This window comes from Micropterus salmoides, unplaced genomic scaffold, assembly GCF_014851395.1.
Source record: "Micropterus salmoides isolate LMB-PRFRI ecotype aquatic unplaced genomic scaffold, ASM1485139v1 Ms_hic_scaffold_23, whole genome shotgun sequence".
In the NCBI taxonomy this organism is placed as follows: domain Eukaryota; kingdom Metazoa; phylum Chordata; class Actinopteri; order Centrarchiformes; family Centrarchidae; genus Micropterus; species Micropterus salmoides.
In genome coordinates this window covers 9,360,932-9,380,211 of record NW_024041484.1, presented here as the reverse complement: position 1 = coordinate 9,380,211, position 19,280 = coordinate 9,360,932, and the positions used below count along the sequence as shown (strand labels likewise).

The following is a 19,280-nucleotide window of genomic DNA, read 5'->3' as shown; positions in this document are numbered from 1 at the left end:
AGGATCAAGGTTAACGAGGCAGGCGGTCAGGCAGAGAGACAGCAGGGCAAAAACAGAGAGACTGGCAGGCAGGCAGATTACTGGGGGAACAGACAGACCACCATCCATCCATCCATCCATCCATCCATCGTCAACCGCTTATCCTGTGTACAAGGTTACGGGGGGGCTGGAGCCAATCCCAGTTTACATTGGGCAAAAGGCGGGGTACACCCTGGACAGGTCGCCAGTCCATCGCAGGGCCAGACAGAACACATGTTACAAAATACTAAACATATCAGAGTAATATAAATAAACTAATACAGACACAAGCAGACAGATCACGAATAAACTAACACCAGCAAGGAACACAGACTGAAGCTAAGATTAAACAGAACTCAGAGCAGACATGGGCAAAACAACACAGAAGTACACAGACCAAGAGTAAACACTTAAGACATGAACTAAAAGGTACAGGACTAAGAACTAAGACAACGAACTAGGAACTAAGATAGATACTAAGTAACCTAAAGATGTGGATGAATAAAATAATAAAGGCTACACAGAGACTAAAGCAGAATGATCAAAATGAGATTAATTAATGAAACTGGAACATCTAGCAAACAGACAGAACTCAAGCATGATAGTACAGAACTAAACACAAGAGAGACAGGAACAGAACTGAACAAGTACTAAGGCAGACACCGAGGTAACAGGACCGATCAGACCAGAACCACTACACAGAACAAGCAGAAGACCACAAGAACCACATAGACAAACTGCACAAGACATAAACAGACAGGACCAAATCTAAACGCAAACACACACACCAAGAAGACTGGATACAAGACCACAGACAGGACAGTAACCCAAAACACAACAGAATCTCACCTGTGGCCCTTTGCTCCATGTCAACCCTCTCTGTCTCCCACATTTCCTCATTTCCACATGTCTCTTGACTTTCCTATCTGATTAAAGGCTAAAAAAGCCTGAAAAAAAATATCTTTAAATTTTTTCTTGATCCTTTCAATAACAGGTAGAAGAACACACACTCTCTCACCACACACTCAAGGTCTACATGAGGCTTTGCATTCTTCTGACCAGTAGATGGCACAATTGGATCAGTCATCCTCTTCCCTCCTGCCTGATCTTGTTCAGCACAGTAGTTTCTTTAGGATGCCAACTGTGGCTCTCAAGAGCCTGAATTATTTAGTTTCCCTGGCTGTGATGGAACAGAGATAAAGAGGAGGGCAGAGGGTCACTCTGATAGAGCTGTGAGACAAGTTACGTGAGCCTACTCAACTTCTGTGGTTTCAAATCAAAGGTTTCATTCCAAAGTTCATCATTCCTCCATTATAGTTTATTCCAAACGATAACCAGACTTATTATTTGTATGGAAGTTGTTGTAATTTATAGGAGAAGATATGGAAAGCAGACAGTGTAGCTACTGTAAACGTACTAAGTACATGTGTCATGATTGTGAAGACTAGTCACATTTTGTCAGTCACCTCTATTCCAACTCTTACTCTTCTTATATATTTGTACCCTATGTCACCTGAGGGAAGGGACTGGCTTCAGTTGCCATGACAACTAACTGGCCAATAGGCTTGTGAAACCTGACCCTGCCGTCTAACCTTTCCCTCTGCCTGCTCACAACAATTTACTTGGCATTACCCAGTGGCAGCAGGTTGTGTATTGGTTTGTGAGATGGACTTGGCACAGTTTCCATTTCCAGGTTCTGACATGGCATCTAGACCCTCCCAAAAAAAAAACATTACATCACAGGAGTACACGTATCTTATCTATGCTAAGACAGAGAAATAAGACTTTCACAAGATTCCACTCTTTGCATTGATATATTATATTCACTCAAATCCCCCAGGTTTAAGTACAAGGAGCATTCATGGTTCTATCAACCTCTGTAGCCCCAGCTCTTTGATCCACCGCCACATATGTACATCTTCCCTAATCTGGTACATATGGTTTGAGACAAATTTCTAAAGACAAACACTAAAGTGAGGGGCTGCGTATAGCCAGCTTACCTTGGAATGCTAGAGCAAAGTGCCGGGTCTTAAAAGTTGGCTGAGCTCTGGAAAAAATGTAAATAATGTGGGTGAAAAGTTCAGTTCTTGGCTTTGCAGTGAGCAGTCAATTATTAAGAACAAAGCATCTCCAGTAAAAAGCTGTGTAGCACAATGTAGACATTTCTTTCAGAAAGTAATACATTTGTTTAAGCGAATTTAGGTACCTCCTGTAATAATTTGAGATTTTTCAAGCAACATTAAAAAAGTAGTTGGACATTTTGGGAATGCTGGTTAGCTTAGCTTAGCACAAAAACTGGAAACAGAGGGAAACAGCTACAGTAGCCTGGCCCTGTCCAAAGGTAACAAAAGTCACATACTAGCACCTCTAAAGCTAACTAATTAAAACATTAAATAGTTTCTTAAGTATGTACAATAACTAAACTGTAAAAACGACATTCAACAAGCTAGCTGTTTCCTATTCACAGTTTTATGCCAACCTAAGCTAGCTTCCCAAAATGTAAGACAATTGATGTAAATTAGATACTTGTCATGTCAATAATAAAAAAAAAAGCAAAAAATAAACAAATGCCAGAAAAAAAATTAGTTGCGTCCATCCCTCAACTGAAAAATGTGTAGAATAGTTTATTTTTTACAGTTTATCTGGAATGATGGTGTATGGGTCTGTGTAATGCAATTATTTGCTTCCACAGACTGTGTGTAAATGTGTGCATATGTGTGCTTTGCTAAGGTTTTGGATCAAAGCAGGTGATTTATTAATACCGGCTGCATCCATTGTTCTATGAGGATTAACATACTTTCTCACACACCCAAACAATAAACTGACTTACACTGTACAGAAAGTTTGCTGTCTCAGCTGCCTCACAATGATAGTCAGTGGCGCTCTGATCACTGGGCACAGGACAGATTGAGACATTAAGACTGCTCTCCCCATACATTACCTTGTATGGACATCTCCATAGCATACATAACCCATCAGGTTACACCTCTGTTTGAAATTTTCGTCTTTGTTGGATTAGTTCCAAACTTCAATCTATCTACCCTTCCCTGAAGCCCTCTTTCTTAACCACAGCATTATAGTATAGTATATATAGTAAGAAACTGATTAAAAAAATGTTTTTCTACATATTGTAATTAGTGGCTTTTTTTCTGTATTCAGTTGGATCTCAGTCTCATTTTTGTGATTTTTAAAAATCCATAGTTTTCTAGAGGCACATTTGGGGATCCTGCATCAGACCAGGAATGGGTCTTGATTGGCTGCCAATTTGGAGCATTTGAATGGGAAAGTCTTCAATTATCAAGCTTTCTAAATTAGAGCAGCTGATGTCAATAGCCAATCAAGGAACAGTGTTTTGACTGATTCAAGAAAAAGAATGAGTGATCTTTGTTAATGTAAAATAGACAAAATGGGATACTAAGCATTTTAAAAGACAAAAATATACTAAACATCATGATCAACATCCCTATAGAAGCCAGGTTGCCACCATTTTCCATTAAGGTACTGACCCACCTCTCTTTCACACCTAACCACAAGTGATCACTTACTCCAGTATAAAACAGTGAAGCTGGTGACTCACAATTTCATCATTTGGATCCCAAACAGTTTCAGTTTTCCTCGAATAATGTACATGTTTTGACTAGCCATGCTTCCTTTCGGGACAGCAGACATGTAATAGGCTGCACAAGACGGTAAAAAATTCATCATGTCATCTTTAATTTTACAGTCACAATCATCTTTTCTTTCCAGTGTCTTAAAACCATAAAAAATAAATATACATTATGTTACAAAACATTTCCAGTGTCTCTGATCAATAAAAAACAAGGACATTTATCAACAGCATTGATTACAGGAGGGCAAAACACTGGGGTTGTACATATGGTACAAAGGCATTCAGTGAGTGGTAAACAAGACTTTAAGTTGCCTTATATTAGCTGCATATGCATTGGAGTTGGCATCACTTTCACTTTGAAGAACTCAGATTAAGAAATTCAGCAATGAAGACAGACCTTTTTATTTATACTGAAGGATTCATCTATGTCAATTTTGGATTAAAAAGAGTCACATATTTTTTACTATTTTGCAATAAAACAGAGTTAAAAGTGAAATGAATCCAACCCTAATGTGCACATTTAGTGTATTTCATTTCACGACTTTGGTAACCAGGAGTGTGTTGCATTGGGGCAGGATAGACACTGGAAAAGAAGGCTTCAGGTTCATAGTGCTCGAACTAAAAAACTGAGTTTTCTACAGAGGGGGAATTCCTCTCCATTCCACATAATTAATGTTCATTTAGGCCCTACTGGTGTGTGTGTGTGCATGAACTCCGGACATTCTAGGTCACTCACACACACACAAACATAACAGTCTTGCATCCATTACGTGTGTGTATGTGTCTGTAGGGGAGAATATGCTGCCAGAGAGTTTGGTACATCACCTGAAAGCCCACTACAGGCTAACACAGAATGTGTTGTTAGTGTGTGTGTGTGTGTGTATGTGTAAGGCATCTATTCAGGAAGAAGGCACAAAGACTATTGTTCTCAGTCGATTAAACCAGCATATCAAGTGATTTTAAGCTTTCCCAACTTAACACAGGCAAAGGATTTATAGTAAAGAAACTTCTCTTTGTCCTTGCTACAGCTGAAATGCAAAATAGATAATATCTTCTTCACCTTTAACAATATCTACACATTAATTACATTTAAAAGAGCACTTGGTGTGTGATAGTGCCATCGGATGTGTCCAAAAGTCTGTGAGAATAGGCTGACATTTTACGGGACTTGTTTTTTGGACTACAAATGTACCAGTCTGGGTTCATGCACAGTGGTTATACATCTGCCTTGCTGTCCAAACGTATTGTCCAGCTTTTCTAACTTACACACTAGATTCCTCATAACCACCTCAGAGGAACATCATTTTGGGGCTTGCAATGCATCTTGGGGGAATTCTTCATCTTCTGACACTCAGTCCCCAATTCCTATAGTGGTTTTAGAACACATGGCTCCATTGCATCCTCTTGGTATAGTCCAACACAGCATTCCCTTTATGATTTCTCACATCTTTTCATTATCTCTGCTTTTTTTTTCTAGTCACAGGCAGTCTTAAAGTCTGCAATTAATACTGCTCTCCCGGGAGAGGGAACATTGAGAGGAGGGATGGACGGGCAGATCAGGCGCGGAGAACCACACCCTTCTTCACCCAATTGTCAGCAACCGTCTGTCTTGAGGTTTCTTTTATTCTATTCCTCTTGGCTCTCCTCCTTTCCTGTCCTCCCCCAGCAGGTTCTTTGCCCCTCCTCTCACAAGGGCAGGCTGGTCTGGGTTTTCCTAACAGGTCAGATCGAAGTCTCGTTACTGCCACTGTCAATGGTGGAATTGGAGGGAGGGAAATAAGAGGGGGGGGGGGATGCAGGGAGGAAGGGTGCAAAGAGAAAGAAAGGAAGACGAGAACATGCAATGTAAAAATGATTGCGGGGATGCAGGAAGTCATCATGCAGCATTTAAGCAGGATGGTGATATTGTTCATGCTATAGTTTTGGTGGAATAGTTCGACATTTTTGGGAAATACAATTAGACGAGAAGATAGATACCACTTTCATGTCTTTACACTAAATATGAAGCTACCACCAGCAGCCTGTTAGCTTAGCTAAGCATAAAGACTGGAAACAGCTAACCTGGCTCTGTCCAAAGATAACAACATCCGCCTACCAGCACCACTAAAGCTCACTAATTAACACGTCATATCTCTTTTGTTTAGTGAAATTACAGATGTGACAGTGGTATCAATCTTCTCATCTAACTTACTCCTGGCAAGAAATCGAATAAGCATATTTCCCAAAATGTTGAACTATTCCTTTAACTATGGATCTTATTATGATACATGCATTATTCCATCAGTTGACATAATAGTCAGTCAACCAATAAATGTTATCGAGCCACATGGTTGCTTGAAAGTTTTTTTGATTTTGAATCCTTTTTAAAGTGATTCAACTGACAAGATTAAATGACAAGGACTCACTTGTGAAGCAGCATCCTTACATGCCAACTCTCTCTAGAAAACTACTTACTCTGAGTCAGACTCGTTGCCTCCGTTGACTGTCCCCGACTTCAAGTGCATTGCCACTCCCCCATTGGTCTCCCGGTAGATGCCCACTGGTGGGGCCCCAACAGGAATCTGCGGCCGCGGGGCAATGGGGGGTTTGACGAGGGAGCTGTTGTCGTGGTTGCTGGGGCGACCGCTGTCGTTGGAAGCCAGCGAGGGTGGCTGGGACGAAGGGGTCATGATGTTGACGGAGGAGGGAGGCGGGGTGGAGGTGTTATTGTTGTTGGGGGGAGGTGAGGTGATGGTGGGAGGGTTGTAGTCGCTCAACTTCTCCCTCAGACGGTTCTTCATGTTCTTGTCGGTCAGCGGAGGAGGGTAGCTGATCTTGTTCTTTAAGATACCTGAGACGGACAAAGAGTTCACTCCAATTTAAATCAGATAAAAAACACTCAATTCATCCACTTTTATTCAAAAGAATCTTCTCTTACCTTTCCTCTGCTCTGGTTGGTGGTTGCTGTTGCTGTTAGACTGACTAGGGGGCGCTGTGTCTTTAGCATTACCAGGGGTTTGTTTGTCTCTCTCCTGGGGAGTCTCCCTCTCTCTCTCGCCAATGTGGTTGAGCCTATTTTCCGGGTGCAACTCCACATTCACCTTGGTCTCCACCCTCAGCCTCTCTGCCCCACTGGGATCCTCGCTGTCACTGGCTGTGGTGGCCTCTGTTGGCCAGTAAGGCTTCACGTGATTGGATACTGAATCCACTAGTAGAGGAAGAGAAGAGATATTAGAAGCAGCAATGTTACAACAAAATTCCAGTCAGCCATAACATTTTAGCTGCAAATTTCCTCATTTGTTTGATATGTTAAAACTTCTTTATTTCAAATGTATGTACATGTATATAATTAGCAAAAGCAAAAGTCCTTGTAATGTACAAAAATTGCCTCTGTCAGTGTTATCTTATTATATATTATATAGTAGTAGTTGTTCTAAGTGGAGCCAAGTTAACTACTTTATATGCTGTTGGGTAATTTGATCTATAACAATACATCACATTTAACAAGGTAATCATAAATGTATATTGTACATACAATGTTACTTTGAAAAACTTACTTTTAACCCAAATAAAGTACTTGAGTAAATTTACTTTACAGTTAAATTCTACCACTGATTATGCCTGAAGTTTAGACTCAACAGGACCACCTATATACCTTTAGGTGTGCTGTGAACGGGCTGCCTCTCGTTGTTCCACTTCGGCTTGACATCGACATCTTCGTCCTCGCTGTCGGAGGAGTGGGAGGAGGCGTAGGAGGAGCTGTGTTCATCCACTGACAGCTCGCTGTCTGAGTCAGAGTCTGACGGGGACAAGGAGGGAGGTGGAAAGATGAACATCAATTATAGAAAATACACAGAGGTATGCATCTTCACGCACATTCAAATGGTGAGAGGTTTTACTTAATCCTGTCACTAAACAATGATAAATGAAAAACCCACCATCTCCTTTGGTGCCGTTCCTGTGGAACAGAGGTCCATCCAGATCTGTGTGCCCTTTAGCTGTTCCTGAAGACACACTGGGTTTCTGACCAGACTCCTCCCTAGGTAGATAAAGACAGATACAGACAGGAGGAAGGTAGAGAATGATGGGGAAGTGAGAGAGAAATGGGAGTGGAAAGGTAGAGGTGGAGATTAGGACGAGACAGAGAGGGGAAGTACAGCGTCGCTGGGAGTTAATTCAAGCCCAAACTCGTGGTTTGAGACAACTAATGTTCGACAGCTGAAACATCAGACATCTCTCATTACAAAACATTTGACTCGGTTGATGCTCCAATAAAGACTCAATCAAATATGAAAATGTAGCTTATTTTATGTGCTTTCATCAGGTTAAACCACTGATGGATCGGTAATTCAAGACTTATTGTTAACCCTGCATCATCTTTTTTATTTATGTATAAATATTTTAGGCAAGCACCATTTTTCAAACTTCAGTCTGACATACTGAAAGTAAGAATATTTAAGCAGCTTTTGCAATTTATTTTTAGTTCCCCAAGGATGAATCAATAATTACAAAATAGTAAGTAAATAAAAAAGTAGTTGCTTAATCTTCTATCTCTTCTCCTCTCCACCAGCTGTTTATTCCAGGTTGGATTGAGACATTGGCTGGAGGGCGAAAACGCTACTGCAGACTCTGACCTGTCTGAAGACATGCCAACAGCCGCAGGGAAGAGGTATGTGTGTCTGTATTACATTCCCACTTAAACAGGTAGAGTCCCATCTGCCTTTTTTCACAAAGTCCCCTGCCTTTCTCTGTACCCATCTCGTATCTCTGTCTTCCCCCTCTCCTCTCTTTTCTCTACCTTTTCCCTTTGCTTCTCGTACAGGCAGCACGCCACACTGCTTCCCCCCGTTGGCGTTTTTTGCTGTCATTGACCCCCAGTTTCAGCTCACGTTACCCAGATGACAGCTTTACGAGGCGAGGCGTACAGTCACACCTAACCTTGATTCTGTAAAACACTTTTTAAATAGCAGTTATATGTAACTCTACTCCATTGCGATGAAAACATGTCTGTGATACACGCAAACACGCAGCTGTACAAGACTTGTGGGTGAGATTAGCCTGAGATAAAAGAAGGGTCTGTGTCCTGGAAGAGATATATCTAAAAATGTGAACTTTTTTAAATTTGATAATCAGGAATACACTTGTCCTGATGCTACATATATATATATAGATGTACAGTACAGGCCAAAAGTTTGGACACACCTTCTCATTCAATGCGTTTTCTTTATTTTCATGACTATTTACATTGTAGATTCTCATTGAAGGCATCAAAACTATGAACACATATGGAATTATGTACTTAACAAAAAAGTGTGAAATAACTGAAAACATGTCTTGTATTTTAGATTCCTCAAAGTAGCCACCCTTTGCTTTTTTTATAGCTCTGCAAACCCTTGGTGTTCTCTCAATGAGCTTCATGTGGTAATCACTTGAAATGGTTTTCACTTCACAGGTGTGCCTTGTCAGGGTTAATTAGTGGAATCTTTTCCCTTATTAATGGGGTTGGGACCATCAGTTGTGTTGTGCAGAAGTAAGGTTGATACACAGCCAACAGCCCTATTGGACAACAGTTAGAAATCATATTATGGCAAGAACCAATCAGCTAAGTAAAGGGAAATGAGTGGCCATCATTACTTTAACAAATGAAGGTCAGTCAGTCTGGAAAATTGTGAAAACTTTGAACGTGTCCCCAAGTGCAGTTGCAAAAACCATCAAGCGCTACAATGAAACTGGCTCACATGAGGACCGCCCCAGGAAAGGAAGACCAAGAGTCACCTCTGCTGCTGAGGATAAGTTCATCCGAGTCACCAGCCTCAGAAATCGCAGGTTAACAGCAGCTCAGATTAGAGACCAGCTGAATGCCACACAGAGTTCTAGCAGCAGACACATCTCTAGAACAATTGTTAAGAGGAGACTGCACGAATCAGGATTTCATGGTCAAGTAGCTGCTAGGAAACCACTGCTAAGGAGAGGCAACAAGCAGAAGAGATTTGTTTGGGCCAAGAAACACAAGGAATGGACATTAGACCAGTGGAAATCTGTGCTTTGGTCTGACGAGTCCAAATTTGAAATCTTTGGTTCCAACCGCCGTGTCTTTGTGCAACACAGAAAAGGTGAACGGATGGATTCTACATGGATGGTTCCCACAGTGAAGCATGGAGGAGGAGGTGTGATGGTGTGGGGGTGCTTTGCTGGTGACACTGTTGAGGATTTATTCAAAATTGAAGGCATACTGAACCAGCATTGTGACACATTGTGACACAGTGACACGCCATCCCATCCGGTTTGCGTTTAGTTGGACCATCATTTATTTTTCAACAAGAAAATGACCCCAAACACACCTCCAGGCTGTGTAAGGGCTATTTGACCAAGAAGGAGAGTGATGACCTGGCCTCCACAGTCACCGGACCTGAACCCAATTGAGTTGGTTTGGGGTGAGCTGGACCGCAGAGTGAAGGCAAAAGGGCCAACAAGTGCTAAGCATCTCTGGGAACTCCTTCAAGACTGTTGGAAAACCATTTCAGGTGACTACTTCTTGAAGCTCATCAAGAGAATGCCAAGAGTGTGCAAAGCAGTAATCAGAGAAAAGGGTGGCTACTTTGAAGAAACTAGAATATAAGACATGTTTTCAGTTATTTCACACTTTTTTGTTAAGTACATAATTCCATATGTGTTCATAGTTTTGATGCCTTCAGTGAGAATCTACAATGTAAATAGTCATGAAAATAAAGGAAATGGATTGAATGAGAAGGTGTGTCCAAACTTTTGGCCTGTACTGTATATATATATATAATGTGTGAATGGGGTGAAACCCTCCATCCAAGATCCAAGAGTACATCAGGAGATGGCCCCCAAAGATGAAGGGCTTAGTGAATACCTCAGGCAGCAGAAACCCAAGGGTGAGGACAAGGAAGACGAAGAACCTCCATGGAGGGACAAGCCGTGCACGGCATGTACCACAGTCAAATAGAAGAAGTGGCTGATATCAAGAAATCCTACCAGTGGCTGGAAAAGGCTGGACAAAAGGACAGCACAGAAGCACTAATCATGGCGGCACAAGAACAGACACTCATTACAAGATCAATAGAGGCTGGGGTCTACCACACCAGGCAGGACCCCAGGTGCAGACTGTGCAAGGATGCCCCTGAGACAGTACAGCACATAACAGCAGGGTGTAAGATGCAGGCAGGAAGTGCGTACATGGAACGCCATAACCAGGTAGCTGGCATAGTGTACAGGAACATCTGCCATGAGTATGTGCTGGAAATCCCAAGGTCAAAATGGAAGACACCTCCTAAGGTAGTTGAGAATGACCGAGCTAAGATCCTGTGGTACTTCAAGATCCAGACTGACAAACTGGTGATGGCTAACCAACCAGACATCGTGTTGATCGACAAACAGCAGAAGAAGGCTGCAGTGATAGATGTGGCAATCCCAAGCGACAGCAACATCAAGAAGAAGGAACACGAGAAGCTTAAGAAATACCAAGGGGCTGAAAGAGGAGCTAGAAAAGATGTGGAAAGGAAGAGCAACAGTGGTGCCAGTGGTGATCGGAGCACTGGGGGCTGTGACCCCCAGACTGGGAGAGTGGCTACAGCAGATTCCAGGTAAAACATCAGAGGTCTCTGTCCAGAAGAGTGCAGTCCTAGTAACAGCTAAGATACTGCGCAGAACCCTCAAACTCCCAGGCCTCTGGTAGAGGACCTGAGCTTGAGGATGACACATACCACCCCGCAAGATTCAGATTTTTTTTATTATTTACATTTAAAATACCCATCCTATTCTGTACCATAGTTCATAATATATTATACTAATTTCCTATCTATCACTGCCACTAACCTATTATATAACATACAGTTTTGCTGTATAGTACAACTGCTATAAATTAACATTCTCTGACATCAGAGATATAGCTAATAGTCAACAACTAGATATTGCTAGATGATATTGCTAGTAGTGAAGAGCTAGCCTGTAGCAGTGGACACAGTGCAATATATACCAGGCACACATGAACGGTTGTGGTGTCTGTAGTAAATTTATTCCACACTGCATGGCTTAGGCTATTCACTAATTTGCCAGTTTATTAGGTACACCTAGCTTAAACAGCTAAAACGTTTAACTAGCAGGTGTACCTAGCTAAAACCTCTGCAGATTAATACCAAAGCCTTGCTATATGGGTGGTTAGAATGTTGAGTTTTTGTTGAACCTGGCTGGAGTGCATCATAAGTAAAGCATGTAGATTTATACATGCTAAAGCCAAAGCCAAAGCCAAATTCTAATAGAAACACATGATGTAATACCATTTTTTTTAATAATACATTTCTTTTGCAAAAGCCTACTGCCAAACACAACTGAATACAATTAAGAGCCTACTATACTGTACAACTTCTAAAACTAAACATTTTCTTACATCCTAGATATTGCCAGTATCCCACATGGTGTATGCTAATGAGCTAGCATGGCGCAGTGGACACAATGCCAGATTACATAACATCTCCCTGTAAGTAAAAAAAATAATTCTAAAAAAAAGACACTTGCTAAAGCATTATTGCCAACCGTTACAAATTAAATATGAGAATGTGTCATAAATTAGGAGAACCGTATCGTGAACAGTACCTTCATGAAGGTTATAATGTTACTGGGATCAATCTGTTCCAGTGCTTTGACTTTATATCACATTAACATTAAATGTTTCTAAATCTTCACAATGTTATACTGTACTCTAAAAGTTTGATCTAATGTATCCAATATCACATTAACAAACCTAACAATTGAATCTGTCAGTATATACAACAAAGAACAACATAACAGTTTGAATGGATGGTGTGGATTGATATACAGTAGGCACAGTGTTCTTTTGCCTAGGTGGGTATCAATGGGAGCTGATATGTCTTTTCCTGAATGTGCGTATTGGATCTTGCAACAAAGCCATGCACCATGCACTGGCAAATCTCAGCATGATCAGAATTACTGTACAATGCAGGTGCCATTGCATGTGTGAAAGAAAAGCAAGAAATAGTCTACAAATGAGAGAGAAACTCACCAACTTAACTTATCCCCACTTTGGATAAGGGAAAAATAAGGATAGGGTGACAGGGTGTGTGTGTGTGTGTGTGTGTGTGTGTGTATATATATAAAAATTAGGGGTATGGGGTATGTTAGTATGTGAGACATTTGATGCATCAGCAGACATGCGGGGAGGAGAACAAAAAAGACAACATAAGGAACAGTACAAAGAACCTGCAGTGGACAAACAGACACACACACACGCATGCACATACATACACTCATCACACAGCAGTATAGTAGAAGCAGCCATGCAGTCAGTGAGCATGTTGTACCTGAGTGTGTAAGCCAGGTAGCTGCTGCGGCTCTTGGCTGACCTGAGCGTACTGTCCAGGGAGACGGTGGACTCGCCAATGCCCGAGCGGTACAGCTGTCCGTCTTCTGTGTACGTGTTGTTGCAGTTGAGAGAGCGCTGAGGATGGAGGGATGGAAGGATGGAGGAAGAGGAGGAGGAAACAGTAATAATAAAAAAGCATGAAATATTACTCATGAAATATTCAAAAGAAATCCAGTGCAAGGTCATAAAAAAACAAATAACAGACTTTGGAGAAATGAGATCAAATATTGGAGAAACTGCATGCCATTTTAGTGTATGTCTGTTCACTCACAGTGAGCAAAGAGGCCCTTGTGGTACTGGATTCGTCTGGTACGCTCTTCTTTCCTGTGAGGACGTTCTTGAGATTCTTCCTCACCTCTTTGTTGAAGATCACATGGAAGAAGAAGATGAAGACTCCCTATGAAGAAAGCAAAAGAGATGTATTATAAACAGCCGAGCAAGAAAGACAGAGATTAAAGCATGCATGTGTGTTTGTAACTGCATTGTTCCTCCATCATTTCACCAACCTGCAGACAACTGAAGATGGCGAACAGGTAGTGGAAGGTCATTACGTCGCTGTTGACTGCCATTAGCCCAAGCAGCCAGGTAGCACTGATGAGAAGCAGCAGAAGGAAGGCCATCCGCAGTGCAGGACTGAGGAGGGGAAATGCACACAGATCAGCTTCCCCCAGTGCCAAAAAGTTATCCTGTACATCAAATTTTGGATGTTGAACTATATATTGAATTATTAATGTGACACATAAAACTTACATCGCTCCTGACTTCTCCATAGTCTTCTGCCTGCGCCCACATGAAGCCTTCGCGGCCAGAATAAAGATCACTATGTTCACCTTTAGAGAGAGGGAGTGGGAGGAAGTTTGTGAACAGAATACTTAATTCACTCATGTGTATTTGACATTTAACAGGACTATTTTGGGTGTATTTATAATGATGTGACAGCACGTTAACACATTAATAGTCTGAATAAATTCAGGGTCTAGATAGACAACAAGAAGCAGGTGTCCTTGGACTATTTTAATTCATATACATACCAGGACGACTACAAAGATAGGTCCTGCAAAACTCCAGATGAGTGTGTCGTGGACAGAAAGCCAGCAGAAATCAGGGTTCCCATAACCCTGAGGGTCAAGACCTACTGCCAAACCTACACACACACACGCACACACGCACACACACACACACACACACAGAGTGAGAAGGAACATAATGACATATTAGTAAAGAGCGTTAACAATTGTTTTAATTGTAAAAGTAAAGAATTTCTGATTGCCATGACTATTGGCACAGCCAGTTTCTAAGCCTTGTTTCCATCCTCCCTACTTCCTCCTGTATTTCAGTTGTCACACTATCACCTTAGTCGTTCATCACTGTCATTTCCGTTCCGTATCCGTTTGTCCTTTTTGGATCGCTGTATGTTTTGCTCTGCCAATCTATATTCCTCTGACACCATGTCTCAAATTCCTATCAAGTAAGGGCGCTTGGCATCCAATACTGCCAAAGCATGTCAGTGCATCGCAAAGCATGTAATATATTTCAGACAGACTTATTGTGCATTGAAGGGTCATAAAGTAAAATATGCAGTAAATGGCATGCTTGAAAAAGTGGGACTAATTGAGATTCCAAATGATTGAAATTTTAAGTTGCAGGGTTATAAAAAAACAAATAAATCAACTCTGCGGCATGTCAAGGTAAAAATCCCAGCACCACACACACACACTCATCTTCTGGATGTTATTTCATACATGAGATTTCCACTACAGTTTAATTTGACATGTTATGGACATCCAAATAAGGGCTGTCTCTCATTATGTCCTCTTCCTCTTGTTCATTTATCATTTTCCCACGAGGATCACTGCCTCCTCAGAAGAGACGAGTCACAGCACGAATGCACCCTGACAATCTGCCATCTTCCATCACTTCCATGTGTGTATGTTTGATTGTGTGTGTGTGTGTCTCACCGGTGATAATAGCTGGTATGCCCCAGCCCATGGCATAGTAGAACCTCATGTGTCCGTGGTTGATGTTACGCAGCTCTGTCAGCATGCGGTAGATGTGGAGCCCCTCCACGAACATCCAGGCAAAGGTGCACATGTAGAAGTAATGGAGGAGGATGGCTATCACCGTACACACAAACTGGAGGGAGACAAGAAAGAGAGAAAGGGAGGAGAAAGAGACAAGGGACAAAAAATCCGCAAGTATGAGTCTACATTTTCAGGGAATCCAGATAAGCAATCCACAAAAAGCAGCTCTGGTCTGAGTTTGTGCTTGTCCTTTTCTATCAGTCAATCAAATGAAAACATCCAGTACATCCATCCACTTTCCATCCCTCCATCCCTCATTTAACAACAATTTATAGAAAAGTGCTGTTGATGCACTAGGAATCTTCATTAGACACTGCATTGATTAGACGATCAACAAAAAATTAACGGTCAATATTTCCATAACCGTTTAATCGTTTAGGTCATTTATTTAAAAAGAAATTCCCAAAAGGCTCCAGCTTCTTTAATGCAAGTATTTGCTGTTTTTCTATGTTTTAGATAATTTTAAATTAAATATATTTTGATAATGTATTCTTTGGACAAAACAAGCTATTTGAAAATGTCTCAGTGGGCATTTTATAGACTAAACAATTACTCAAAGCTGTAAAAACAAGTAACAGATGAATTGACAATGAAAACCATCTAATAATAATGCAGCCTTAACAGAAGTATACCTCAACATTTTTTAATGACAAGCTTCACCAATTTATGTAAGACAGTAATGTTCCAACGTATCCCCACATTCTTTTATCTCTTTCCCTCCCAATTTCCATGTCTGTTGGAGGAATGCAGTGTGTCAGGGAATGTCCCAGCAGTTCAGATACTGTATTTTAGCAAATGCTGTGAATTGCTGTGGAGATCAGAGAGAGAGAAAGACTACTTTGACAGGGTTATAAATCATCCTGCAGATGGCCCTGGGCACACACTGACAGCATTCCACAGGTCTGACACACACACACACACACACGCACGCACACACACACACACACGCACACACACACGCACACACACACACACCCCTACCTAAACATTAGATGGAGGACATGCACTTCAGAGAGATGGAAAAGAGAAACAGATTAATTTCTTTCTCATTTTTAAGATCTCTCTACTACTACTACAAAAAAATCACAGGTGCAGATAAAGCAGTTGTTAGTCATAAAGCATGTTGTTAGTCACTGCTTGAATCCCTCTCATTCCAGTCAAAACACTGTCAGAACATTTCTATAAGGAAAAAGACAATACTCCCACAGCTTATCTGGAGCCTGTAAACATACATGCTCCTTTTCTTTCATCTGGTTTGTTGTTGACTAATGGCTTTGGTTGATGCGAGTGAAACAACTTCAGAAAACTTCATCCAGTGGTCACAGTTAGTGATGAATTCCAAAACTCGAGACAGCTCTGTCAGTGAAATCTGATTGTTAGATCAGCGGGAGGACACCTTTGCTTTCATATTTGGAACATTTTCAGTGAGGAGAACTTTTGATTTATCCAAACCAGGGGTTGCTGAATTGTTAGGCAGATTTAGTTCTAGATACGTGAGTTGGTTCAGGTTCTCTCACTTCTCAATTCTGTTGATTTTTTCCACAATTTTGGGATGGGATGAGGTGTGACGGGCAGGAATGGGTACATTGCTATAGTAGCATATAAAGCTCACTGATAGATTGTATGTGATTATGGAGCTAAGCGATCTGAATAGACTTGACTTTAGTCTGATTATTTTCCACAGTCAGAGCCAAAACGTGCAGGAGTGACAGTTGGACCTAACGATCTTGTGTAAGACTGTAGACATGTGGTTTAACCAGACTAGTCAGAGGTAACACATTCATTTTAAAGCAACACTTTATACAGTTTGAAAGATGAAATAACGCATTATTCCTTTTACAAATGAAAAGTTGAAATCATAAGCAGTAAAATACGCTGCAGCTCAATGCAATACACACACTGCTGCTCCAGCCTTACTTGGTCTGGTATGACCACCTAAATGTTTAGCTAATGTGACTTTAGCTACATATTGTACTATTGCTGAGGCAGTTTGCTGACTTTACGACTCTTGTCCACTTTTGATATTGTTTTAGCTTTAAACATGTTTTATTCTGAAAACTTAAACCTGGACAGATGACTAAGGAAGGTTAGCAGCTTCAGTATGCATCAAGCAAGGGGCTTGCAACCTACCTGTGAGTGATAAATAATCATAAACTTTGTCTTTACCTGCTGCAATTTTCTCAGGAGTTGAGATTGCTATTTTTTGGATTTTATTGATCCACCCTTATTGGTTCGGTTCTTTATCGATACTCTTATTGTTCTTTTTTTTATTACTAAGCCTTTAAAAAAATATACTATTTAAAAAAAATCCTTACTGTTGAGCCCTGCAATGATATATGACAACAATGATGTCCCACTAGCTAATGTGGCAATCATGTCAGATTTACTGTTTGTAGCATGTTAAAGTTTACCACTAAACTCATCTTGTTTTTTTGTCCACTGTTTAAATCTGTCCTTTTGTCTCCCAAAGACTAACCTTTCCAGACCTCATTCTTATGATTACCCATCAATTAACAGATTAATGATGTCTTCTGTACCACAGACATGCAAGAGATTTATCAAGTGAAAACTAAGAAGGTGTTTTGGGAAACCTTTGCCAGGGCCTACTGCCCAAAGGCCTGCTTCTGAAGACATGTACCAGCCACAGCATGTCTCCGCTACTGTCACAGGAAGGTGTGTGTGTGCATGTGAGTGTGTGATTCTGAATGTCTGTGTCAGCAGACTTCAAAGAATTCCCACACCTTTTGATTCTATCCAGTATGTCTATATGTGTGTGCACATGCATGTCGATGGCCGTCACTGTGACTTACGAATTCCAAACTAGATTATAAACTTAACATTATTAGCTCATTAGATTTCTGACATCAGATTCTATACTATCTCAGCCTATATCCTACGCATTTAATTAGAGAGGTTTACAGTAAAAAGTTACATTCAGTTGGAACTGTTAGCGTAATAAAATCAACTTAAAGGAGGTTATTTTTGAAGAGGGCTTCGGCAACATGCACATTCCTACCTATTACAGTCATTAGCCAAGCATCAAAACATATAATCTCACAAATAAAGACAGACTCTCAGGTAGGCCTTTTAAGGCCCATTAAGCCTGGTAAAGCTCCTGTCAACACCGCCTTAGATGGCTGCCTGCAGGCCAAACAAATATTGTAGGATGCCGGGCAGTGTTTAATGTAGTAAATAGCAGAGCAAGACTTCTTTATCCTGCCTCAAGTTCCACCATGCCAAAACCATAAAGGACTAACTGGTATGTTCCTGTGTTATATGCATTTCCAGTCTGTGTTGTTTTCCATCTTCATGCCCAGGATATCATTCTTTTTACATTGTTTCTAACTATATATTACCCTCTTATATTGATAATACAACACAGACCAGCTGGAACAGAGACTGGACAAGATTTCTGTAGTGTAGAGGACTACTTGGCTCGGGTGACTTTCTGTCCAAATGTCACATGCAGAGAAAGCTTGCAAAGGCTGTTAAATAGGTGTGCACCCTCAACTTGGAACTCCTTACAAAAGATTCTCCAGTTAGAGGTGCTGGTACCACTAAAGGAGTTCAAGTCCCTCAAGTTGCAGATGCCCTTAAGGAGGAGTGTAGTAAGTGTCTTGGAAGATGTTTTAATGTATTGTATTGTCATGTGTGTGTCAATGTAATTTTTAAATACTATTTTTCTGCCTTTTTTGACTTTGTCTCCCTTGAAAAAGAGATTACTTCTTACTAGGTAAATAAAGGTTAATTTTTTATTTATTTTTAAATGAAATAACATCACGAAACAACCTCATAAATGCTGTAAAATTCCTTAAACCAGTGATACCAGAGGTGGAATAGCTCAACTAATTTGTAAATTTTTGATTTGTTTAAAGATATATATTAATTGAGTCAGACGTAACACCTGAACGATACATGTTGCAATTAAGAGCATGTGAAAGCTAGCAGAAAGGTAGAAACAGTTAGCTTAAAGTTATAGCTGAATTGAAATAGTTAACTAAAAGCAATGAATAACATTTCGAACAGTTATGTAATGAAAAACATTTAAAGTATATAGCTATAAGTAATAGATAACTGGTTGAAATATTTAGCTAAAAGTAAATAGTTTAAATAGCTAGAAGTAATGAGTGATATTTCAAATAGTTTGGCAAAAGTAATGAAAAACATTAAAAATATATAGCTATAAGTA

At 40.6% G+C, this 19,280-nt stretch overlaps 1 protein-coding gene across 7 annotated transcripts in view; it reads right to left on the bottom strand.

Annotated features, from left to right (window-relative positions):
- Positions 1–3,708: 3,708 nt before the first annotated feature.
- The window catches only part of celsr1a (cadherin EGF LAG seven-pass G-type receptor 1a), a 100,473-nt gene continuing 84,901 nt past the window's right edge, over positions 3,709–19,280 (bottom strand). For 3 of the 7 annotated variants that reach the window (XM_038738502.1, XM_038738507.1, XM_038738508.1), the window contains 11 exons: positions 14,969–15,143; positions 14,042–14,154; positions 13,761–13,840; positions 13,517–13,643; positions 13,282–13,407; positions 12,949–13,085; positions 7,546–7,646; positions 7,263–7,406; positions 6,546–6,815; positions 6,083–6,458; positions 3,709–5,375 (listed from right to left, as the gene is read on the bottom strand). In XM_038738502.1, the coding sequence (XP_038594430.1) occupies positions 5,351–5,375; positions 6,083–6,458; positions 6,546–6,815; positions 7,263–7,406; positions 7,546–7,646; positions 12,949–13,085; positions 13,282–13,407; positions 13,517–13,643; positions 13,761–13,840; positions 14,042–14,154; positions 14,969–15,143 (1,674 nt within the window). In that variant the 3' untranslated portion in view covers positions 3,709–5,350. The remainder of the gene's footprint in view (positions 5,376–6,082; positions 6,459–6,545; positions 6,816–7,262; positions 7,407–7,545; positions 7,647–12,948; positions 13,086–13,281; positions 13,408–13,516; positions 13,644–13,760; positions 13,841–14,041; positions 14,155–14,968; positions 15,144–19,280) is intronic. The other 4 variants (XM_038738501.1, XM_038738505.1, XM_038738504.1 and 1 more) reach the window with 2 other exon arrangements.